This window comes from Drosophila ananassae, chromosome 3R (assembly GCF_017639315.1).
Source record: "Drosophila ananassae strain 14024-0371.13 chromosome 3R, ASM1763931v2, whole genome shotgun sequence".
NCBI classification, from domain to species: domain Eukaryota; kingdom Metazoa; phylum Arthropoda; class Insecta; order Diptera; family Drosophilidae; genus Drosophila; species Drosophila ananassae.
In genome coordinates, this window is record NC_057930.1 from 28,411,387 (window position 1) to 28,430,174 (window position 18,788).

The following is an 18,788-nucleotide window of genomic DNA, read 5'->3' on the forward strand; positions in this document are numbered from 1 at the left end:
TTGCTGTTTCACAAAAAATTTTACATCCCGCCAAGCCGTGTCTAAAACCAAAACAAGTCATTTTCAGATTTTACCCGTTTTTGTATTGTTTTTTTAGCCGCTCCATTCAAGGGAAACTTTCGCAGCTATACGAGTATTTCTATTTTTTATGCTTTTCTGGCTCACAAAAGTTCGAATGTTAAATGATTTCGTGGCGCAAAGTTTGGCAACCCTGAAACTGGACCTCGGTCATTTGTTAGCCTGTCAGGGAGAACTAAAAAAGTAGCTGAATAGGAGGGAATATGCAACTTTGGCTGACACGTAAATTTATTGCATTAAAAATAGCAAAAGTTCCATCAAAAGTGCAACAACAGCAAGCACACTAATACAGCGGTCCAAAGCAGCCCCACTCGTAGCAGTTGCGGCACTTATTGGGCACGAAGTAGAAGGGAGGGGCACAGTTGCTGGGGCAGCATGCGCTGCAGGTGCACTTCATACAGGGCAGGACCGGGCCCACCGGCCCGCAGCTAAGGCGGTATGATACAACGGCACACGGCCCGGAACCGCAGCTCCCGCACGGTCCGCAACAGCTGCCACATGGCCCGCCGCAGGGTCCGCAGCAGCTACCACAGGGCCCACAACCGCCACCGCCGCAGGGTCCGCAAGGTCCGCAGGGTCCGCATGGTCCGCAAGGTCCACATGATCCGCAAGGTCCGCATGATCCGCAAGGTCCGCAAGGTCCGCAGGGTCCGCAAGGGCCGCAGGGTCCACAGGGTCCACAACGCGGTCGACAACGGGGTGTTGCACAACTCATCCCTAAATTGGTTAATCTTCCGCCACTTGTGGCAAAACGCTTGCCGCAAAAAACGTGCTAAATACGCCGGACAATGAAAGAATCCTTGGGCTCTCTCAAAGCCCAGCGTTCTATTTAGCTCGTTTTTTGAACGCCACTCTTTGCAAAATCACTTGGAAAATTTGGCAATTCTTGACGAGTAGACGCTGTTGCGTCTGCTGCAATTTCGTTAAATCTTTTTTTTTTCTTTTATTTGGCAAATGAGTAAAAGCAAATGTGTTAAAATGAGTTCGAACTTTCTCTCGATCTGGATCTCAAGTTTTGATTCTTTGGAACAAGCACTTTCTCTGCAAATAATTTTTAATAAACTCAAATAAACTGCGTACGCAACGCGGACTTAACTTTATTACGCATACGCAGTGTTGGTACGAAGTTGTGGCAAAACAGTGTTTCTTTATTGTTTGTTTCAGTAAATTCGTTAAAAATAATTTGGCGTCCTCTATATAATTCTGTTTACTAGGTCAGACTCACCAGATTTTCGCATCCGCTGTTGCGTTGCATTTTTTCTCAGTAGGCAGGTTTCAGAGATTTTTTTGTCGCCAAAGGCGGCTGCGGATCGATTGTCAACGGCTGTCAAATCGAAAAGCGTATCCGGCTGGGCTGACCTCTCCTCACATCAGTTCATTCTCTCGTTCGGCCTAAACCACTCGATTTTTTTTGGCTCCTGGGCTAAGTACCTCAAACAAAACTACCGAAAAATTCAAGATGTGTGGCGGTTGGGCCTGTGCTTCCTACAATATCGCGTGCTGCAATCCGCGGAACTCGACACTGCGCTACACAGGCCGCTGCTTTGCCCCCACCCCCTGCGGCCCCAACGACGACTGCGCCGTCTGCGGTGGGTGCTGTGGGGGATGCTGTGGCGGATGCTAGGCTCCAGGAACTTAGCCACAGCCGTCTCCCAATCTGGTGGTAAATGCCTCCTAGAGCGATTCCCAACAAGGAGGCCTGGAAAATTAAGATCTGTCATCAGGAAACACTACCTTTTCAGTCTCAGTCTAGTCATTACCGGCTGAACACCTCCCCATTAGAACGGTGTAAGTTTTTATTTATTAAAAGAGGACATCTTCATTTGGACATCACTATTCCTTCTTTAGTTTCTTCGAAGCCGCACATTTTAGTTCAACTGCCAAACCGCAATCAAAATGTGCGGTGGCTGGGCTTGTGCCTCCTATGAGCTGGCTTGCAACAATCCACCTTTGTCAACACTCCGGTACACTGGTCGCGACTTCATCCCCACTCCGTGCGGCCCAGGCGACAAGTGCTATGTCCGTGACACAAGCCGCAAGAAGAACACAAATAATTGCTACGTGCCACATGTGCTTGCTCCCAAGGAGGCCAATCTGTGCTGGCAAAAATATGGGAACCATATGGAAAAGGCTGAGCCGAAAACTGAACAAAAAGCCGATCCAAAATCTGAACCAAAATCCGATCCGAAATTGGTGTCAAAACCAGAGAGCCCAGAGAAAAAATAGGCAATGATAGACTGCAGAAAATAGTGTCTCAATATTCTACATTATCAAAATTAAAAGTTTAAAAAGAAATTTGCTGGTTTAATTTATTTTTATCTTAATTGAAAATGTATTTAAAAGCTGCTATGGTTTGCTAAAATTGATTTTAGTTCAGACCGTTTATTGAATTTTATTTCATTTATTGAAAGCTAACATTTTATTGAATTAAAGTGTAATGAGAAACAGAATCAATATGTAGCTTTTAAATCAATAGTGATTATTTGAGGACATACGTCTTTATTGAATCTTACAAATAATAAACTACAGATTTGCTTAACTGAAAATTTATTGTTTTGTACACAATCCCAAAGCCCAATTTCCCAACCCATTTTGCATTATCTGCCTCATAATCGCGCGGAAGTGATCCTTAGTAGAATGGTCCGAAGCATCCCCACTCGCCTGCACAGCAACATCTATTTGGCGGGCAAGTCCAGGGACCGCAAGGAGGATTTGGACCGCAGCAGCAGCTCGAGTAGTTCATGGCCGGAAGCGCGGGTCCAACAGGGCCGTAGGACAAGGCGTAAGAGACCGATCCACACGCTGCTTGACAGCACATTTTCCAAAGGAGTGTTCTGAAATGGAACACATATAGTAAGCGATACAGTGCGTAATGGATGAAACTTACAATTCGTGGGCAAGAGATATTTAAAAAAAAATTTCCAAATTTCTTAGAATTTGGAATTTTTAAATGATTTCGGTTGATTTTCAAAAAGAGAGCTATGGTTGTGTACAAAACAAGAAGCTAAACTGGAATGAGCTAACCCCACAGCGTTCAGGCCAAGGCCGTAGACAGTTCCCTTCCAAGCCTACTTGATTCTATAAAATTTAAGCCCTGATAAAAAACGAAAATCTTAAATATCGATCAAAGTCAAGACGGCGGAGCTGCCCCTCCTGGTGGAGCTCACAAATTTCACACATCGATGATTTAACATCAGGCCAAGTGAGCGAGCGACAAATAAAAAAATTGAATTTCTCTAAGGGCTAAACAGCAGAGCAACAGTTCGGCTCCTGTGGCAAAAAATAAGAAATCATTGAAACATGTCTAAAAAAAACCGAGGAGCCTGGGGAGGATAGCACCAGCCAACGGCAACGCAAGGGTGAAGTAGATGCCGAAAGGATTTCTCGCAGGACTCACTCTAAACTGAGTCAAAGTCGATGTCGTGGCAGACATGAAAGTCTATTAGACTCAACGAAGCAACCTTAACGTCGTTTTGCAGCTTCCTCTGGCTTCGGGAGGTTAATGCTTAGGCATCTGCGGGTGGGGCAGGATATTGGACGCAGGACCCCTGCGTGTGGGTCTGCTGGTGTTGTGATTCACAAAAGCTGACAAGCTCATCGATCCCTGAACATTAGCTTAACATAAATTACACACATGACTGCACAACAATTGAGGCGTTTATTATAATGTGTGTTCACACTTGAGGCTTTCAAAAGATGCACTCACACCGATAGGCAGAGAGTCGGGCGGCGGGGTAGGTCGTATCGAAATCCGGGGGAAAGATTTAAGCTTGGTAGCAGAGTTACGTTTGATTACACTCGGCCGTGAAAACAAACACTCAAATCCTTTAAAGAAAATCTTAAAGCAAAGTGTGGAATTGTTTATAGCTCCGAAATCGGAATTTTACTACGCTAACTGTGTGCAATGAAATGTTAAAAGAACATTAGCTTAACAAACCGAGAGGAATTAGAGTCGAATGCATTCGAGCAATTGGAGACAAATACGTATTGTATAGTTAATATTTTAGGATTTGCGATTCTCAAGTCAAAGGTATTTAATTTGGGATAATATTTTCCTTTCAACGTGAATAAGGGTGCGCAATCTCTTTCCTCTCTTTCGATGATGATTCTAAGTTCTGCGTAATTTATTCATTTGATTCTTTTAAAACCCGAATCGATTTACCTAAGGAGCAGCCCCAAAAGTGCTCCTCTTGATGATACACAAGCCACAGGCCACAGACAGTTAAAAACTATTGCGAAACTCATTTCGGAACTGGCTAGGAAAAAAGGGAAAATAAACTTGAAGACTGCAATTGAGTATTCCGCACCTCCTCCTAGTCCCCTAGACAACACCCCACTTAAGATAATCTCATTGGTCGGATGCCAAAAAGTTATCCGTCCTATAAAAAACCATTCGCACACACACAGTGTGTAAAAATGTCACCGCAAAAAAGAAAACAGCATGGAAAAAATAAACACGACAGGGTAAACCACTAGAGAGGCTTCAACTAAAAAGGTATTTCTTTTAAATCAAATACAACAATTTCTACTGGGATTCCATGGCTCCTCCGGGGCGTACTTCTCGGCCTTTCCCTCTTCCAAGTGGACACGATGGGCACTTCATTTCACTCCAAAAACATATTGAGCCGGCCCACTTGAGTGTGCGCCAAGAGATAAGCGCAATTATACGGCTTCAAGTGCCGGACCCGGACACGAATGGGGACCGCAAAGACCAGGCCACCCGGACGGCCAGACGAGCAGCGTAAATCGTATAAATTAGGTAAAAAAAGGAACTTGATGTTACTTATGTGTCACGGCCTTCATTGAGACAAATGTGGGGTCTTTAAGTGCATCTTTTTTGCCTTCGAATGCTTTAAATTTATTTTCTACGGAAACAGATACTCATATTGAAAAGGTATACAAAAGAAGTTGGCAATTTTTGTGAACTTTGCCATCATTTGCCAACATTTTGTCCCTGGTCAAGTGCTCGTTATGGGCAATTCCTGCTCAAACTGCTATTTGGGTGCTTTTGTTTTACTTTCTTGTTTTTGCTGACCGCATGCTGAGTGCGGTGCTCCTAGTTTGTGGGCCTTCTTTTGAAGGGCCTTTGTGGCTGATCTCAAAAGAGGCAACTTGTCAAGCATCGGTTTCCGAAAATGCTTCCAAGTGACCATTGAAAAGTTTTCTGGACAACTTTTCAATATATATGAAATTTATATTCGTGTGCTCTTGTTCGCCATCGTTTTCATGGGAAGTTTTCTTTGAAGATGAGCATTTCCCAGAGCAAAGATGTCTCATATGCTTTCACCATTAAATTAAATTAATTAAAATGTTTTCTTTTCCTTCTACTGAAGACTATTTCTGTAACTTCTCATAATCTTCTAATAATGTCAAAAAATTTAGCAGGATCTCACAGCCAAAATGGCAATAATCACAGGGGCACACATAAAATGAAGCATCCAATTACGTTCCCTCAGAAGCACACCAATTTTGTAACTTATGTTGATAATTATACTCACTTTGATACACTGAAAAATATTCTTTACTTCGAAAATGACAATTTCGAAAATACTAGTTTTAAAATACTTAATACTTTAGTTCTGTTGTATATTTATTCCGTTCTTCCAATACTTAAGAAATAAATCCTTGAGGTTAATTTAAATACAGGGTACATCAGAGGAATCTCCCTGGCCGAGCTCCCTTTCGTGCCGCGCCTGGTCGCCTGCTTGGCACCGCAGCCGTTTTTAGAACACTCCTGCCAGCTTTACTCCTTCCCAGGACTGGCTTTGCTAAGTTTCTCGGTTTGGGTTGTGGGTTTTTGTGCTATTTCTTTTCTGTGCGTTGAGCTGCCAGGCGGCGTCAAACGTCGGGCGCCAATCCGTATGTGCGTGGGTGCGTATGAGTTATTCCTTTTCCCGGCTCCTGCCGGCCCCCGGCCCTGGCCTCCCAGTCGCTTTTTCTTCACTTTTCGTTTTTCGTTTTTTTCGCTTTTCGTTTGGTAAATGCTGCGAAACATAAAACATCAAATGTAAATTGAAAGTCGTTCGTGTGTGAAACTGAATGTGTCATCAGTTGAAGCGTTTATCATTTTTTTTAGAGCTTTTCGTATTCGTATTCGTTTTTAGCTTCATCTACCACTGGCAGATCCCCGCCCCCGAGGAGAGAGATGAGGGTTTGCTTTAAGAAGTTTAGATTTTATTTGCCGGCGTGTCAAGTTGCCTTTAAACGGTTTCTTGGCAGGGCAGGCGGTGGGGAAAGGCAGCAGTCAGGCTAAGTTGTTTGCCTGGCGGAGAATGTGCGGAAAATTTCATTGGAACATCTTCCAAGCGTTGGCTGTGCAATGTCTTGTAAAATCTTTTATTTCCGTCCTGAAGACACGGACCCCACATGTGCCGGCTGAGGCATCAAATTTCCCATATAGTGTGTACACGTTTGATGCCAAGTTGTAAATATGAATATGAATTCGAACCACTTTAGGGATAAAAATAAAGTACTGACTCGTATTGCATAACAAAGGGGTGCAGGTTTATTGGAACATTCCATTTAATTCGTTCGGTTTCCGCAGGATATCTTTTATTTTAGGCACGCTGGAACTGGTAGGAGTCACTCCCTTAGATCCTAGTCTTCCCTCGCTATTTTGTTCAAAGAGTGCCCTCTTGGCTTGTCCGTCTAGTATTTAGAAAGTAATTAAGAATTTCAAAAAATTCAAATGAGCCTGAATGGTTAATCTAAGTTTTGTTTCACGCCTTTGTGTTCCTATTTTCCATGCAAATTCCAAGCTCAAATAAAACAATAGATGCGAAAATGCTCCTGCAACAACGACAGCTGCCAACTAGAGTTGCGGTTGCCTTTAGCCAAGTTGTCACTTTTGTCGTCCTGGGCGGGGGCACTAACTTCATGTCAATCCTTTTGTGGCTTTGTCAGTCGTTTAATTTGAATTTAAAATGTTATCCCGCCAAATGCAATAGACCCGCCTCGATCGTCCTGCCTCTGCCAGCTCCGGCACTCATTTTCCACTTATTTACAATTACCACATTTTATTATGCCCCTGCCCGCCCTCCCTGCTCTTCCCCGATGCCCTCAACATTTTACCATTTTATTTATACTCCTGTTTATATTTGTCACACTTCTGTCTTTGTTTTCGGTGCCCTCCCGCCCCCTTGTCGTACATTTTTAACTGCATTTTTGTGTGTCTGTCAGATCCCACACAACGGCCCCACGCCCCACAGCCCCCTTTCATCCGCCTCCCAGCCCCCCCTCGACCCCAATTGGGCCAGACCTTGCAGATTTCGATTGTATTTTTGTTTATTTTGTTGCAATTTTAATTACTTTAATGAAAGTTTTAATTGCGAAATAGCAAAAACGCACCGAACGACAGAGACAGCTAGCCCCAACGAGAACACAATGGCTGGAGCGAGAGGGGGAGGGGGAGGAGAGCGTGGAGCCGAAGGAAAGAGCTGGGGCGAGGGGATGCCTGTAATGAGTTTTTGCGGTCTAAGAAAGGTTGGCAGCTGCACGACAACGATGACATGAGCACACTGAGAACAGCTTTCCTTGTTTTAGACTGCCAGGAAAACAGGCTGCCAGGTGGGTGCTGAATTTGAACGGCTTTTGTTGGCGAGTTATTGAACAATGCCCGCTTGGGTTAATTGATCTTCCTGCGAAAGAAAGAGCATCCACGGACTGCTGGGACTAAGGAAAAGAGAGTACTAAATAAATTACTATTTGAAGCCGGCTGTAGCCATTTTTCAACAAGGTCCTGATTTTTTGCTACCATTATATCGATGGGGTTGGTGTTTATTCTATTTTAGGAATTCTGGTATAAAATAAATAGTTTAGTTTTGGACTCAAAGAAAAATATATTTCGTATCTAAGTTCAAGAGCTTTCGGCTTATGCTTATCACTTTGGCGGTAATCTGATGGAAAAACTTCACAGGCTCTGTAATTGCAGTTTGTGGTTACTTTCACTGAGATACACATGCCTGGGCATTTGCATATGGACGTAAATATTTGCATGCATCCGTATCCCCAGCAAGCCTCACCACTTGACACACAAAACCGGGCAAGCAAATCGGTACAAAAATGCATGTCATACTCGTCCTGCTCTCAATTTCACCTATGAACCCGAGCCGGAGAGTACTATGGAATCAAAATGTGAAAACAATCCAAATACCACAATGCGGAATGAAGCAAGTGAGCCGTAATCAAGACAGGAGAGTAAATAGGGGAAGAATAAAGCCAAATCGATTGGGAATGGAATTCAACAAGGCCAATGAACTGTATGAAATGCAAAAACAAAGACACTTCCCAAAGGAAATGAAAGTTTTAATGATATTAGGTAACAATACGTTACCCAAAGACCCAAGGGAAATTTAAATATGCTTCAAGGCTTTAAACAAAAAATTTGTAGGGCTTTAAAGCGTATGGAAGTGTCGAAATTCTTTTGAAATTTAATTTTATCTTTTAGCACGTGTTTTTTGATTTTTAAATGTTTTCCCGCTTTCGACTGTGGGCCATAAAATGCATTAATGCTTTGCATGCTGTGTCCAAACTGCCAACTCTAAGCTTAAAAGGTCCTGGCGAACAATTATGAACGTATGTTCTCATGGGTGCACAGCGGAGGAAAAGATACGTGGAATTGCATTTTTAGCAATCAGCTTTTAATTGTGTTGTGTATGTGCTCATTACCTTAAATGCAGCCTGAGGGAAAAAATTTCTTTCCACTTTCGTTCGAAAGTTTTTCGTGCAGAACGTATCTAAAAAGTCTACTAGGGCTACGTTGTCTTTGGAGCACTTTGGTTTGGTTTTTCGTAATTAGACTATAAGTTCTTTATATCTTAAACTAAAAAAGTCTGCAATAAAAAAATATTTTTCTTCAAAAACTGGTTGATCACTAGGCTTCACTTGAGGCGTACTTATTCTGAACCGTTTTATTTTTAATCCTTAACGACACAACATGGCCATGGTAAAGGATAAATGAGTATTAAGAGAAAGCTTGTCCGCTTTATAAAAAAAACTGTAAATAAGACTAAAGGGAGGATTTTGTTAAATACGATGTGTGGGTGAGGGAGTTCCTGACACTTTTGTCTCAAATAAGTGGGAAAGCAGGAAAAGCGGAATGCGAACCAAGGCGAGAAGAACATTGCCAAAAGCAATGCCGCTCCTGAAAAGCAAAAGAGAAAAGAAGTTTTTACGAGGAAACAAACCCTTAAAAGGACCTACACATGTGGAGTCCTTGATGCCAGTTTTGTGTATGTGTGGGAGTTTTATTTAAATGAAAAATAATTAAACCAAAGATTTAAGATTCTTTTTCTCTTTTTAACCAAAAGACAATTAGGAATTGGTCGTTAACCAATACAAAAAAGTATAAAAAAATGGGTAAAATGGGCAATGGACGTTCAAAGCAGTGTGCTTTGGGGACTATCTGATATTTTTTTAAATATAAAAATAAAATTCTGTAGGTATTTTGTTTCTTTCATTTCCTTATATTTTTTCTGTGGATTTAGTTTTTTCTCGTGCTTTCAATGTTGCTATTTTTTCATTACTTTGTGAAACGGACCCGAGAATTAGAGTTGCGACAAACAGATCCAATGCGTGTTTACTCAGTCTCTGTGTTTAAAGCTATTTTAATTAAAGCACTTCAGTTAATTGTATTAATCACTGTTTTGCAAAATAGCGGGGAGTCCAAACCACAATGTAGAGAATAGTGAATAGACCGCCAATAAAAGGGAGTTTGAGGTAACAAATAATCTATTATTTAAATTAATTTTACTGAATTATTTATATGGCAATCAAAAACCAATGACATTGCTGGTGTTTTTGTTGCGAATTCAAATCGTGGTAATTTAAATAGAAAGTGCAATGATGATGGAGGGGAGTTTTCAAAAGTCCCAGCCTGTATAATAAATATAAAATTATAAACTAAAAGTTAAAATGTATTCTTCAGTATTCGATTGGCTCCTAACTATCTTTTAAATCCCTTAAATAGCCTATTCTAATCTTTTTTTTAATTTTTTATTCAATTACAGCTGGATTAGAGCTTCCGAGTAATCCCAACTGCAGAGCCCAGAAGAAACCCGAATTCAATTGACATTTATTGGCCAATATATATTTATAGGGCCAAAGTCGGAGCAAAGGAAATTCGAAAGTAAAAAAGCCGAAAGGGGGCACACAAATACAGAGAGACAACAGTATAAACATATTTTCCAATGGCGAACACCACTAAACAAGAGCCGCCCATCCGCAACATACAAATGGCCAAGTGCATGAGGCGGAGGGGAAAAGAAATGGCCACAGCACCATCACTTGGACCACAAACTGGGCGTGGCCGCTTCTGCTGGCTGGCCATGATACTGCTGCTCATGGTGGTGCCTGGTAAGTGAATTGTATTTTAAACGGGGTCGAGAGCAGTCTACCAGATTCAAATCACAGCTAATTCTGAGGACAGCCGAAAGTTTGATGAAAGATTTCAAAAAGATCAACAAGACCTCAAAATAACAAATGACACTGATGGCTTTACGAGTGACAGGCTAGAGTCCTTGCTGGATCCCCGACTTCGGCGATAATTAATTTTTAAGCCGCGCGAAATGAAGCACGGACAAGTGCTGCAAATGGGTGGGCGAAGTGTCCTTTTTGATGGAACGTGGGCGGAAGGGGCGGGATAAACAGAGCAGAGAGGACGAGGCAGGACGAAATCAATCGTTCGTAAAATAAACAAATCTTATTTTTCCGCAAACATTATTTCTCATCAGATGTAGCAGAGCCAGAAGCGGCAATAATAACAACACAGCAGCAATGACAACAACATTTTTCATAAATGCGCGCATTCATCTGCATGAAACGATGACCAAGGGGCCCAAGGGAGCCTGCCAGCCAAGGAAGCAGTTAAATAATTCGAGGGGTGTTTAATGAGTTTTAATTCTACTAAAAAAGCACATCAAATAGCGTTTATAAAGAGTACAATTTTGGAGGTCCTCCAAAATGGCCACCAACTCGCTCTGTCTTATTCGCTTCATAGGTTGTGAACAATTTCAATGGTAGAATTTCACAAACCACCCTAGCTTCAATACTCAACGGATTCAGCTCATTGCGCCTTACCCCAGTCCCTCCGCAACCAAAAACCAAAATGATGATGTTGCAAAAGAAACTACGATACTAAATATCCATCCAATGCTTCTGACTGCCATCTTTGCTTGCTATATTTGGCTTTTTCCCCATTTTTTTTTTGTTTTTAGCCAAAAGGCGCGAGCGGGACGATGTGTAAACAAGCAAAACAAAAAGGCAACCTAACTTCAACGGCAGTGGAGAGAGTCCTTATATACGAAAGCAATTGCTGCCTAGAGACGAAGAATATTTCATAATTTTTTGCGTGATGAAGTCGCATTTGTTGGGATTAAATGAGATTTTCTTGCAATTACCCAATGCGTGGCAGGGCCCAACTTTTATTTATTTTGCTCTCCTCCTTCTTGCTCAATATCATTCGGTTCTGCAATCCCCTCCAGTACTCATCGAAATTACAATTTCAGTTGGTTAGCAGCTTAGTCGAAAACATTCCCTGGCTGTTATTGATTTGAAACTTTTTGGGTTGTGGCAAAGTTGCCTTTTCAATTTCACCGCAGATCGATCGATACTTTCTAATTTATGCTAAATGCACACAAAGGAGCTTGCAAAGGGAAAGTGCTCTTCCTGGACGTATGTATGTAGCATCGTATTGAGGGCCAAACAATAAACAATGCACTGCATCGTATGTGGGGGCTAAGCAGAAAGTCCCTTGAAAAAGGAAAAACTTTTCCATTGCTCTTCGGCCTAACGCATCCGAAAGTCTATGCAACATGTCGGGTGGCCACTGCCCCAGCCCCTTGGTCTTCTCTAGAAAAATTTCCAAAATTGGCCATATCCCTCAATACAGGGCCAATGGAAAAAGTTTGCTTTCTGTGGGCTGTTTCAATCACTAAGGAAGAAACAATGGCATGTAAGAGGAAGCAATACATGGGGTGGAGATGAGTTTTCAATTTGTCCAGATTGCATAAAAGTCACTTGACATTCTTTAACAGAATAGCCATTATCTCCATCGAACAGGCAGTACTGGAATGTGGAAGTTACCGATGGTGGAGTTTGTTTGAAACACAAGCAAATATATTTCGACCCTTTAAAGTATGCTATATTATATTGCTTACAACCCTTATGCATATTCATCTTCAAACGTATGTACTTCATAATCGTGTCAATAGTTACATTTTAAAGTTCCAATTTTAAACTGCATTACGAAAATTTATGTGTTCAGTTTTCTAGACTAGGCAAGTTTCTCAAAAAGTTGGTACTACTAACAAGTACCCGAGCAGCACAGTTGGTATACCTACCTGATAGTTTTCACTAGATGCCACACACACTGTGTGTATAAAAGCCCTCTTAGAAAGTCTCTCTCACACTCCACTTTGCATATCACATGAACTTGCACTTTGCATTTTTTGTTTCTGCGTTTTCGGTAAGACAGGTGGATGCTGGAATTAGGGAAATGGAGCCGGGCGCTTCAGGGCGACGGGGCGGCCGAGGGACCGGGGTGCTGAGTCGTCTTTGTCTGGCAGACATTCACCGTTTACTGTTCTGACATTCCAACTTGGCTGCAATGCAGGCAGGCGACTGACATGCCTTTTGTCAGCATCTAACTATTGTGTGAAGGGTGCGGTTGATGTCAGCCAGTTTGTCAGCTCGTTGGGGAGCAGGAGGTCACATCCTCTTAAATCTGGTGGTTAATGTGGGCTAAATATGTTAAGCTTCTTGTCGAGTGCATGGGAGAGCAACCAATACAGCTGATAAAAAATTAATTACCCACCTTACCAAAAACCATTCATAATTGCTTAACTTGGATTTAAGCTATTTTTTATTTTCCCTTTACATTTATCAAAATTAAAGCAGCTCACGCATCAAAGTTTAATCCACTCCAATGGCCATTTATGAATACCTCTCGAATGCTCGAATGCAATTGAAAATTAATATGCCAGCTCTCGTTGTGTAATCCCATAATGTACGAATATATCAACTACTAAGTGGCCTACGAACGTCATAGCGAGCTGAGCTCTGCTTAAAAGCATTTTATTTAAAAATTTGCATTTAATTTGTACAACACGAGAGCAAAAACTACCTGAAATAAAATTTCGTACATAGTAGTTGTGGGAAAGAAAATATGATCAAAAGGACGTGGAAAACCGGCTTAAAATTGTGTATGAACTGGGATCCTTTGGCAACAAATACATACGTACGCACACACACAAACACAACCAATTGTCGGCAAAAACCAGCCAGACACCAACAATAACACGAAGCACCAACAAGATGGTCAATGTACCCGTACAATTTTTATTATTCTATTTTCCCTTTTTTTTGGTTATGAAATATGAGCCAAGTTTTCAATGCATGCCGGATGCATTCATTATGCCGCTGACGAGACTCATAAAGAGTGAGCGGGACGGACCTGTCAGAGGAGGACGGTGATGGTGAAAGCTTCGTACGCACACACACACATATTTTCCTTTATGGAGTTTCTTCACATTTTTTTACATTTATGACAAATGCATTGCACTCACTAGCCCCTCACACACTCCGACACATTCGCCATCTTTATGATCTCATGCATATGTATGCGTTTATAAATGCCAGGATACGGCGGCAGACAAAGACGGAGCTATTGTGCGAGCGAGCAGGGAGCGTTATTAAAACATGAAATGGTGGGCGATTAAAAAACATGAAAAATATCTTCTTTTTACAAAAGGCATTTATTTTATTCACCCTAAAAAATTACAAATCAATGGTGAAACTTCAAAGACTGTAACACACATTGGACGAAAGTATTAAATTAATGTTTCGATGAAATGAATAGTAACCCATTCGTTGCCTATATTACAATCCAACTGTGAGGGGGGAAAACTCCAAAAGAGTGATGGAAAGCCATTAAAAAAAGGTGAAGAGAACGCCAAGTCACGGGCCAAGAACTTGGCAAGAGGCGGCTGCTAATTTTCTAAGACATCAATTTGGGGTGGGGGAAGCAATGGAAGTACGTGTGACAATGTCGCCCCTAGACCCGGCCCGTCCCTCAAAAAACAGCGTTTTTTGCACTGATTTCGGAACGCACACATTTTGCATACTGATCAGCAATCAGTGGCAACAATTCCCTCTGAACTTCACAGTCTGGGGGCCAACTAGGAAGTGTCGACTGCAAATTAAAATTCCACTTTGGCATTTGGGGAATTCAATTATTTTTGGTGCCACCCGAGGGCGAGCCCCGTCCTTTCCTTCCATGCAAGTTGACAGTTTGTCTTGTTGCTCCGCGTCTCTTTGACCACCAATAACCGGGGCAATGGCCCATCCCTGCGTCCACGAGCAAATACCAAAGCATCTCTTACACATAGCCAGATTTATTGGGCTCGCTTCACGCTGATGCCAATTGTCAGGCAATGCAATCAGCGTGCTTATTGATTTGGAAAATTAAATATTTTTCCTTGATTTCCAAGGGAATCGAATGCAAAAGCGGAAAAGACGCGCCGCCTTGCCATAAATAACGCAATCCGACGTGCTTTAGCACTTTGTTGTTTGCTTTATGAAATTTCCGGATGCCCCTAGAAAGCATTTTAATTAGTTAAAATTTCCGACAAACTGCCGGAGTGAGGCGGCTGAGGAGCCAGGTGGTTGGGAGGATGTGTGGTGTTCACCACATTGTTTTCGCTTCCGTGTAGCGCACCGCTAAAAGCAAAAACATGTCTCGTCTGCGCCGAGTAGAAGCGAAAAAATATAGTTTGAATTTCGCTTGCTTAACGGAAATGTATAAATTGCATTTTGCGCCATCGCGAAAGAGCCTTAATGCCTGGCGAGGATATGAGGGGGCGGTCCAAAGCTAAGTGCGTTGAGTTTGGCTGAAACCAAAGCAGGTGCATCTGGAAGAATGTTGTGCTAAATTTTAGCGCACGCACACACACTCGAACAAAATCGCACAACTGCACCTGGGGCTATGCAACTGGCGACAAAAGCGTCACAATCAAATAGAAGCTTGGATATATAAAAATAAGAAGTAAGTCAGATACAGAAGATTGTTGAAATATTAAAAATTTAAAAAACAATTCAATATTTTTTGAAAATTGTGCCCACCTGTAAGGCTTTTGTTTCTCTGCAATATTTTGTACCCAATGGGTTCCAGGTGGTTAACTCCACAAGCTCTGGTAGCCAACGCATAAAGGCCAAAAAAGGAAAAATTGCTGGGAAAAAAGATGGAAAGTGTTAAGAGCTTTTTAGCTCTTCGTCTCGCCCGGCACACAATTCGCAGACATTTTTCGCCAACGCTCCTTGGCTTTTTTTCGGGGAGGGAAAAGCACTTTACACTAATGCACCTGGAAATTTAAAACATGTCATAACATAAACATTTATCATCGCGACAAGAACCAGAAGTTAAATTTTGCACTTGGTTTTATATTGACAAATTTTTTTTGCCTAGATTTTAAAGTTATTTGAATTATAATGGTACCATTCCTAGGGTGATTTAAAGCCTGTCCAGTTATTTGACATATTAGACAAAGATCCAAGGACTCTTTGCCTAAATCTTTTATCCTCGACTTAAATCACTCGTAATGATAAATTGAAACAAAACAATGCCTCCATACATTTGTCTTGGACAAAGACAAGGCATTGAGTGAAAAGACTTCAACAAAACGCTTTCAAACTTGAGCTAATTGATTTTGTTAGCAAATAATAAATACTTCATTCACCCCCCTAATTTTCTATTTCTGTCCTCTTGTAGCAGCCCACAGCAAAAATAAACAAAGCAAAACAAGGCCCAACTCCCCGAAAAAAAACTCATAAATTCCTTCAAGAATTTTCGTTAACGCCTCTTAGAAAAGTGGCTTTGTCTGGGGGTGGTTCTTGTCTGCTGAATGTGTGTGCTTAGGAAAATTTTTAATTTATTTCGATTTCACTTTTAATTTAGGCACTAATCTAGGCAATTTGTACTCTTACAGGCCATTAAGCGAGACATGAAACGAGAAATTAGCCGAGATCTAGCAGGCAAAGCGATAATTAAAATACACTTCCCACGAAGCTTAGAGGTTATTAAGTTCCTTTTTTAATAAACAGCCATACCATTTGACCCCGAGACAGCTAATTATGGATCTTCTATCCATGACTGCAGCAAGAGCCCGGCATTAGTTTAAGCTTGAGCCGAGATTAGACTACGGGGCCGAAATTTAATAAAATTTTTCGAGAATTCCTGCGAGAATTTCGAGTTTTAATGTATTGAAAAAGTCCGATCGCTTGAGTAACTTCCAGCAAATATAACTTGGGCTTGCCCTGAGATAACAGGGATAAAAAATGTTAACGCCATACTCCATCGCCTTGCCGGGACGCCGGCATCCCCTCAACCATAAAAATGCCCACGGAATATTTATTTGCTTTCATTTATTTTCAATAATTTCAAATTTCCATTACATTAGTTTCTGTTGTTGTTTTTTTCCCAGCTCCCTTATGATGTTCTTTATGCCTTTGCACGAAAAACAAACAAATTTCGGGGCGATTGCGACGGGCGCACCCCATGTCCAATCCACCACCCACACCAGACCAGACCCCATCGACAAATTCTTGCTTTGATTACTAAACTAAATTTCTCCCCGAAAAAGTTGCTACAAATATAAAATAAATGCCATCGGTCTTGGTGGCGCACACCACCCCCCCGAGCCCAAAACTTTTCTCATTTCTACTTTGGGACCCATCGATATGGCGGCGGTCCCGGCTGTTGGATTCTCTTCGATACATTTTACCATGGGATGTTTGGATACTTTTCGATACTTTTCGCTGCTAGCCACCACAAATCCAAGTGACATTTGGCACTTGGCCTTCATCCTGTCTGTGGCGAACAAATTTACACATCTTTTGAGTTGTTTTCGGGTTTCTTTTTCCTTTGATTTTTTCCCCCTCTTAGAGTTTCTTTTGTCGTATAGCTTCCGTTTCCTGTTCATTTGTTCACATTTGGCATGTCAGATGCGAAAATTTTTTTAATAAAACTGTCAACAGTTGATGTAGATTAAGAAATTATGGCAGTTCGACGAAAGTTTTCTCCAGCAATATTCGTTTTTTCCTGTTTTTTTTTCTCGAAAATCAATCAGAGACCAAGTCGATCTAATATTGTTGTTGCATAGAAAGTTAAAGGTACTGAAGGATTTAGACGAAAATGGTAACTAAATTATGACTTTGATCTTCCTTTTCCCATCTTGAAAACTCCATGGGCACTTTGACATTTTGATTTGAATTCGGTTCAGACTTTGTTCTTTGCAGACATTTCGGTTACCCAATTTTATTGCCCCTACTTAGCTGTCAGGAGTCGTTCATTTTGAGTTTTGGTTGCAAAGCTGTGCCTTCCCTTGTAGATGCCTCTGCAGGCGATATTGCTGCTCGTCCATTGTAATTGTGTCGGCAGTGCATCAATATCATGCAGAACTGCATGTGGTTATTAGCACAGGACCATTAGGTCATAGAGTTCGATTACGTTCTTGTGCAGAAAATTCGTTGTCTTTGGGATTGTTGTCGAAATGTGTTCCAAACGGTTTCCGGGTTGAAGTTGCATCTGATGTATGTGGCCTTTATTATTTAAAATTTAACATGATCGCTGAGAAAACTAAATTGTTAAGTGAAATGTTAAAATAGACATAGACTACAACAATATTTTCTCATATAAATCACACTTCCAGCCCACCACTAATCAAACCAATCAGATTTACCCAAAATTGTGCTTAATGCGAAAATAAGGACTAGAGGGCCTCCCCCACTCTTGGTTGGAACAGAGTTATCCGCTAGCCGAAACAGTTAAAGCACTGCTGTGCAGCCCTTATCAAAACCAAATTACAAATCCCCGGCAGAAAAATGAATGAAAGAGAAGAACAAATAGGGGAGCGCCAGCCCCAAGGGGATAAGCCCAACAACAATGGGATGATTGAAGGAGCAAAGTCCTTTATCAGGCGAGTGTGCCATAATAAATGCGAACAAGACAAATGCGTGGAAGCCAAAACGTCGAGGCCACGCTTGTTTCACTCGTTGACTTTAAGTTGGACAAGACTCGGCGAATCTTAGTCACTCGAACATAATCGGGGGCCCAAGACAAAGCCCAGCCAGAGCAATCCACAAAGTGGACAGAGGGAAGCAAATATAACCAACTAATAGGAGAAGGACGGACTTAGTGCGGTTGTTGGTTGACTATTGATAAGCATCGAATTCATTAATTTATATGTTCGATGAGTATCAAGCGTGGAATCGCACAAGCATGAAGGAGTTCGCCTCCGTCCGTCCTCGGCCGCCGCCGTCGGGATGGCTTTGTAATGTGAAACTAAGTGATTTGAGCCGGACATGTGTACGGGACAAAGCGCCTTCCTCTACGCGTGTTTGTATCTCAGAACGTGTCTGTATATCTTCATTACAAATCCTAGCTGGCTTTTGCCTTCTGGATTTCAAATGAAATGTTCTGCTTGTTCGCCAAAGCAGAGAGCCCCACCTAGGATCGAACAGTGGACCGCAACAGAGGGATATCTATCTTCAATTAAGTTTTTAAATGTGTGTAGAATTATTAATTGGGGTTCTGATCACTGCTGAGACCCTTTTACTTGGGGCTTAAAGATTTTAATTAAACATTTTGACTAGGGTTCGTATTCTATTGAAGACTCGGTGTAACTATGTCCCACAGTGCCTTTCTCTTTCTATAGTGT

At 41.7% G+C, this 18,788-nt stretch overlaps 4 protein-coding genes across 4 annotated transcripts in view; 2 read left to right on the forward strand and 2 right to left on the reverse strand.

Annotated features, from left to right (window-relative positions):
- The window catches only part of LOC6497749, a 38,756-nt gene that overhangs the window by 1,474 nt on the left and 18,494 nt on the right, over positions 1-18,788 (forward strand). The window contains exon 2 of the mRNA XM_001961392.4: positions 10,086-10,431. Coding sequence (XP_001961428.3) covers positions 10,266-10,431 — 166 coding nt within the window. The 5' untranslated portion in view covers positions 10,086-10,265. The remainder of the gene's footprint in view (positions 1-10,085; positions 10,432-18,788) is intronic.
- On the reverse strand, positions 289-1,079 carry LOC6497778 (keratin-associated protein 5-3). Its single transcript, XM_001961397.4, has one exon. It carries the CDS (start codon positions 791-793, stop codon positions 362-364), a length of 432 nt encoding a protein of 143 aa, XP_001961433.1. The 5' UTR covers positions 794-1,079; the 3' UTR covers positions 289-361.
- LOC6497748 (male-specific sperm protein Mst84Db) lies at positions 1,538-2,373 on the forward strand. Its single transcript, XM_044716010.1, has 2 exons — positions 1,538-1,864; positions 1,927-2,373. The coding sequence occupies exon 1, from the start codon at positions 1,538-1,540 to the stop codon at positions 1,700-1,702; it is 165 nt and encodes a 54-aa protein (XP_044571945.1). The 3' UTR covers positions 1,703-1,864; positions 1,927-2,373.
- Positions 2,609-3,121, reverse strand: LOC6502442 (male-specific sperm protein Mst84Dc). Its single transcript, XM_001961393.4, has 2 exons — positions 2,966-3,121; positions 2,609-2,912 (listed from the first exon to the last, which is right to left on the reverse strand). Exon 2 carries the CDS (start codon positions 2,894-2,896, stop codon positions 2,708-2,710), a length of 189 nt encoding a protein of 62 aa, XP_001961429.1. The 5' UTR covers positions 2,897-2,912; positions 2,966-3,121; the 3' UTR covers positions 2,609-2,707.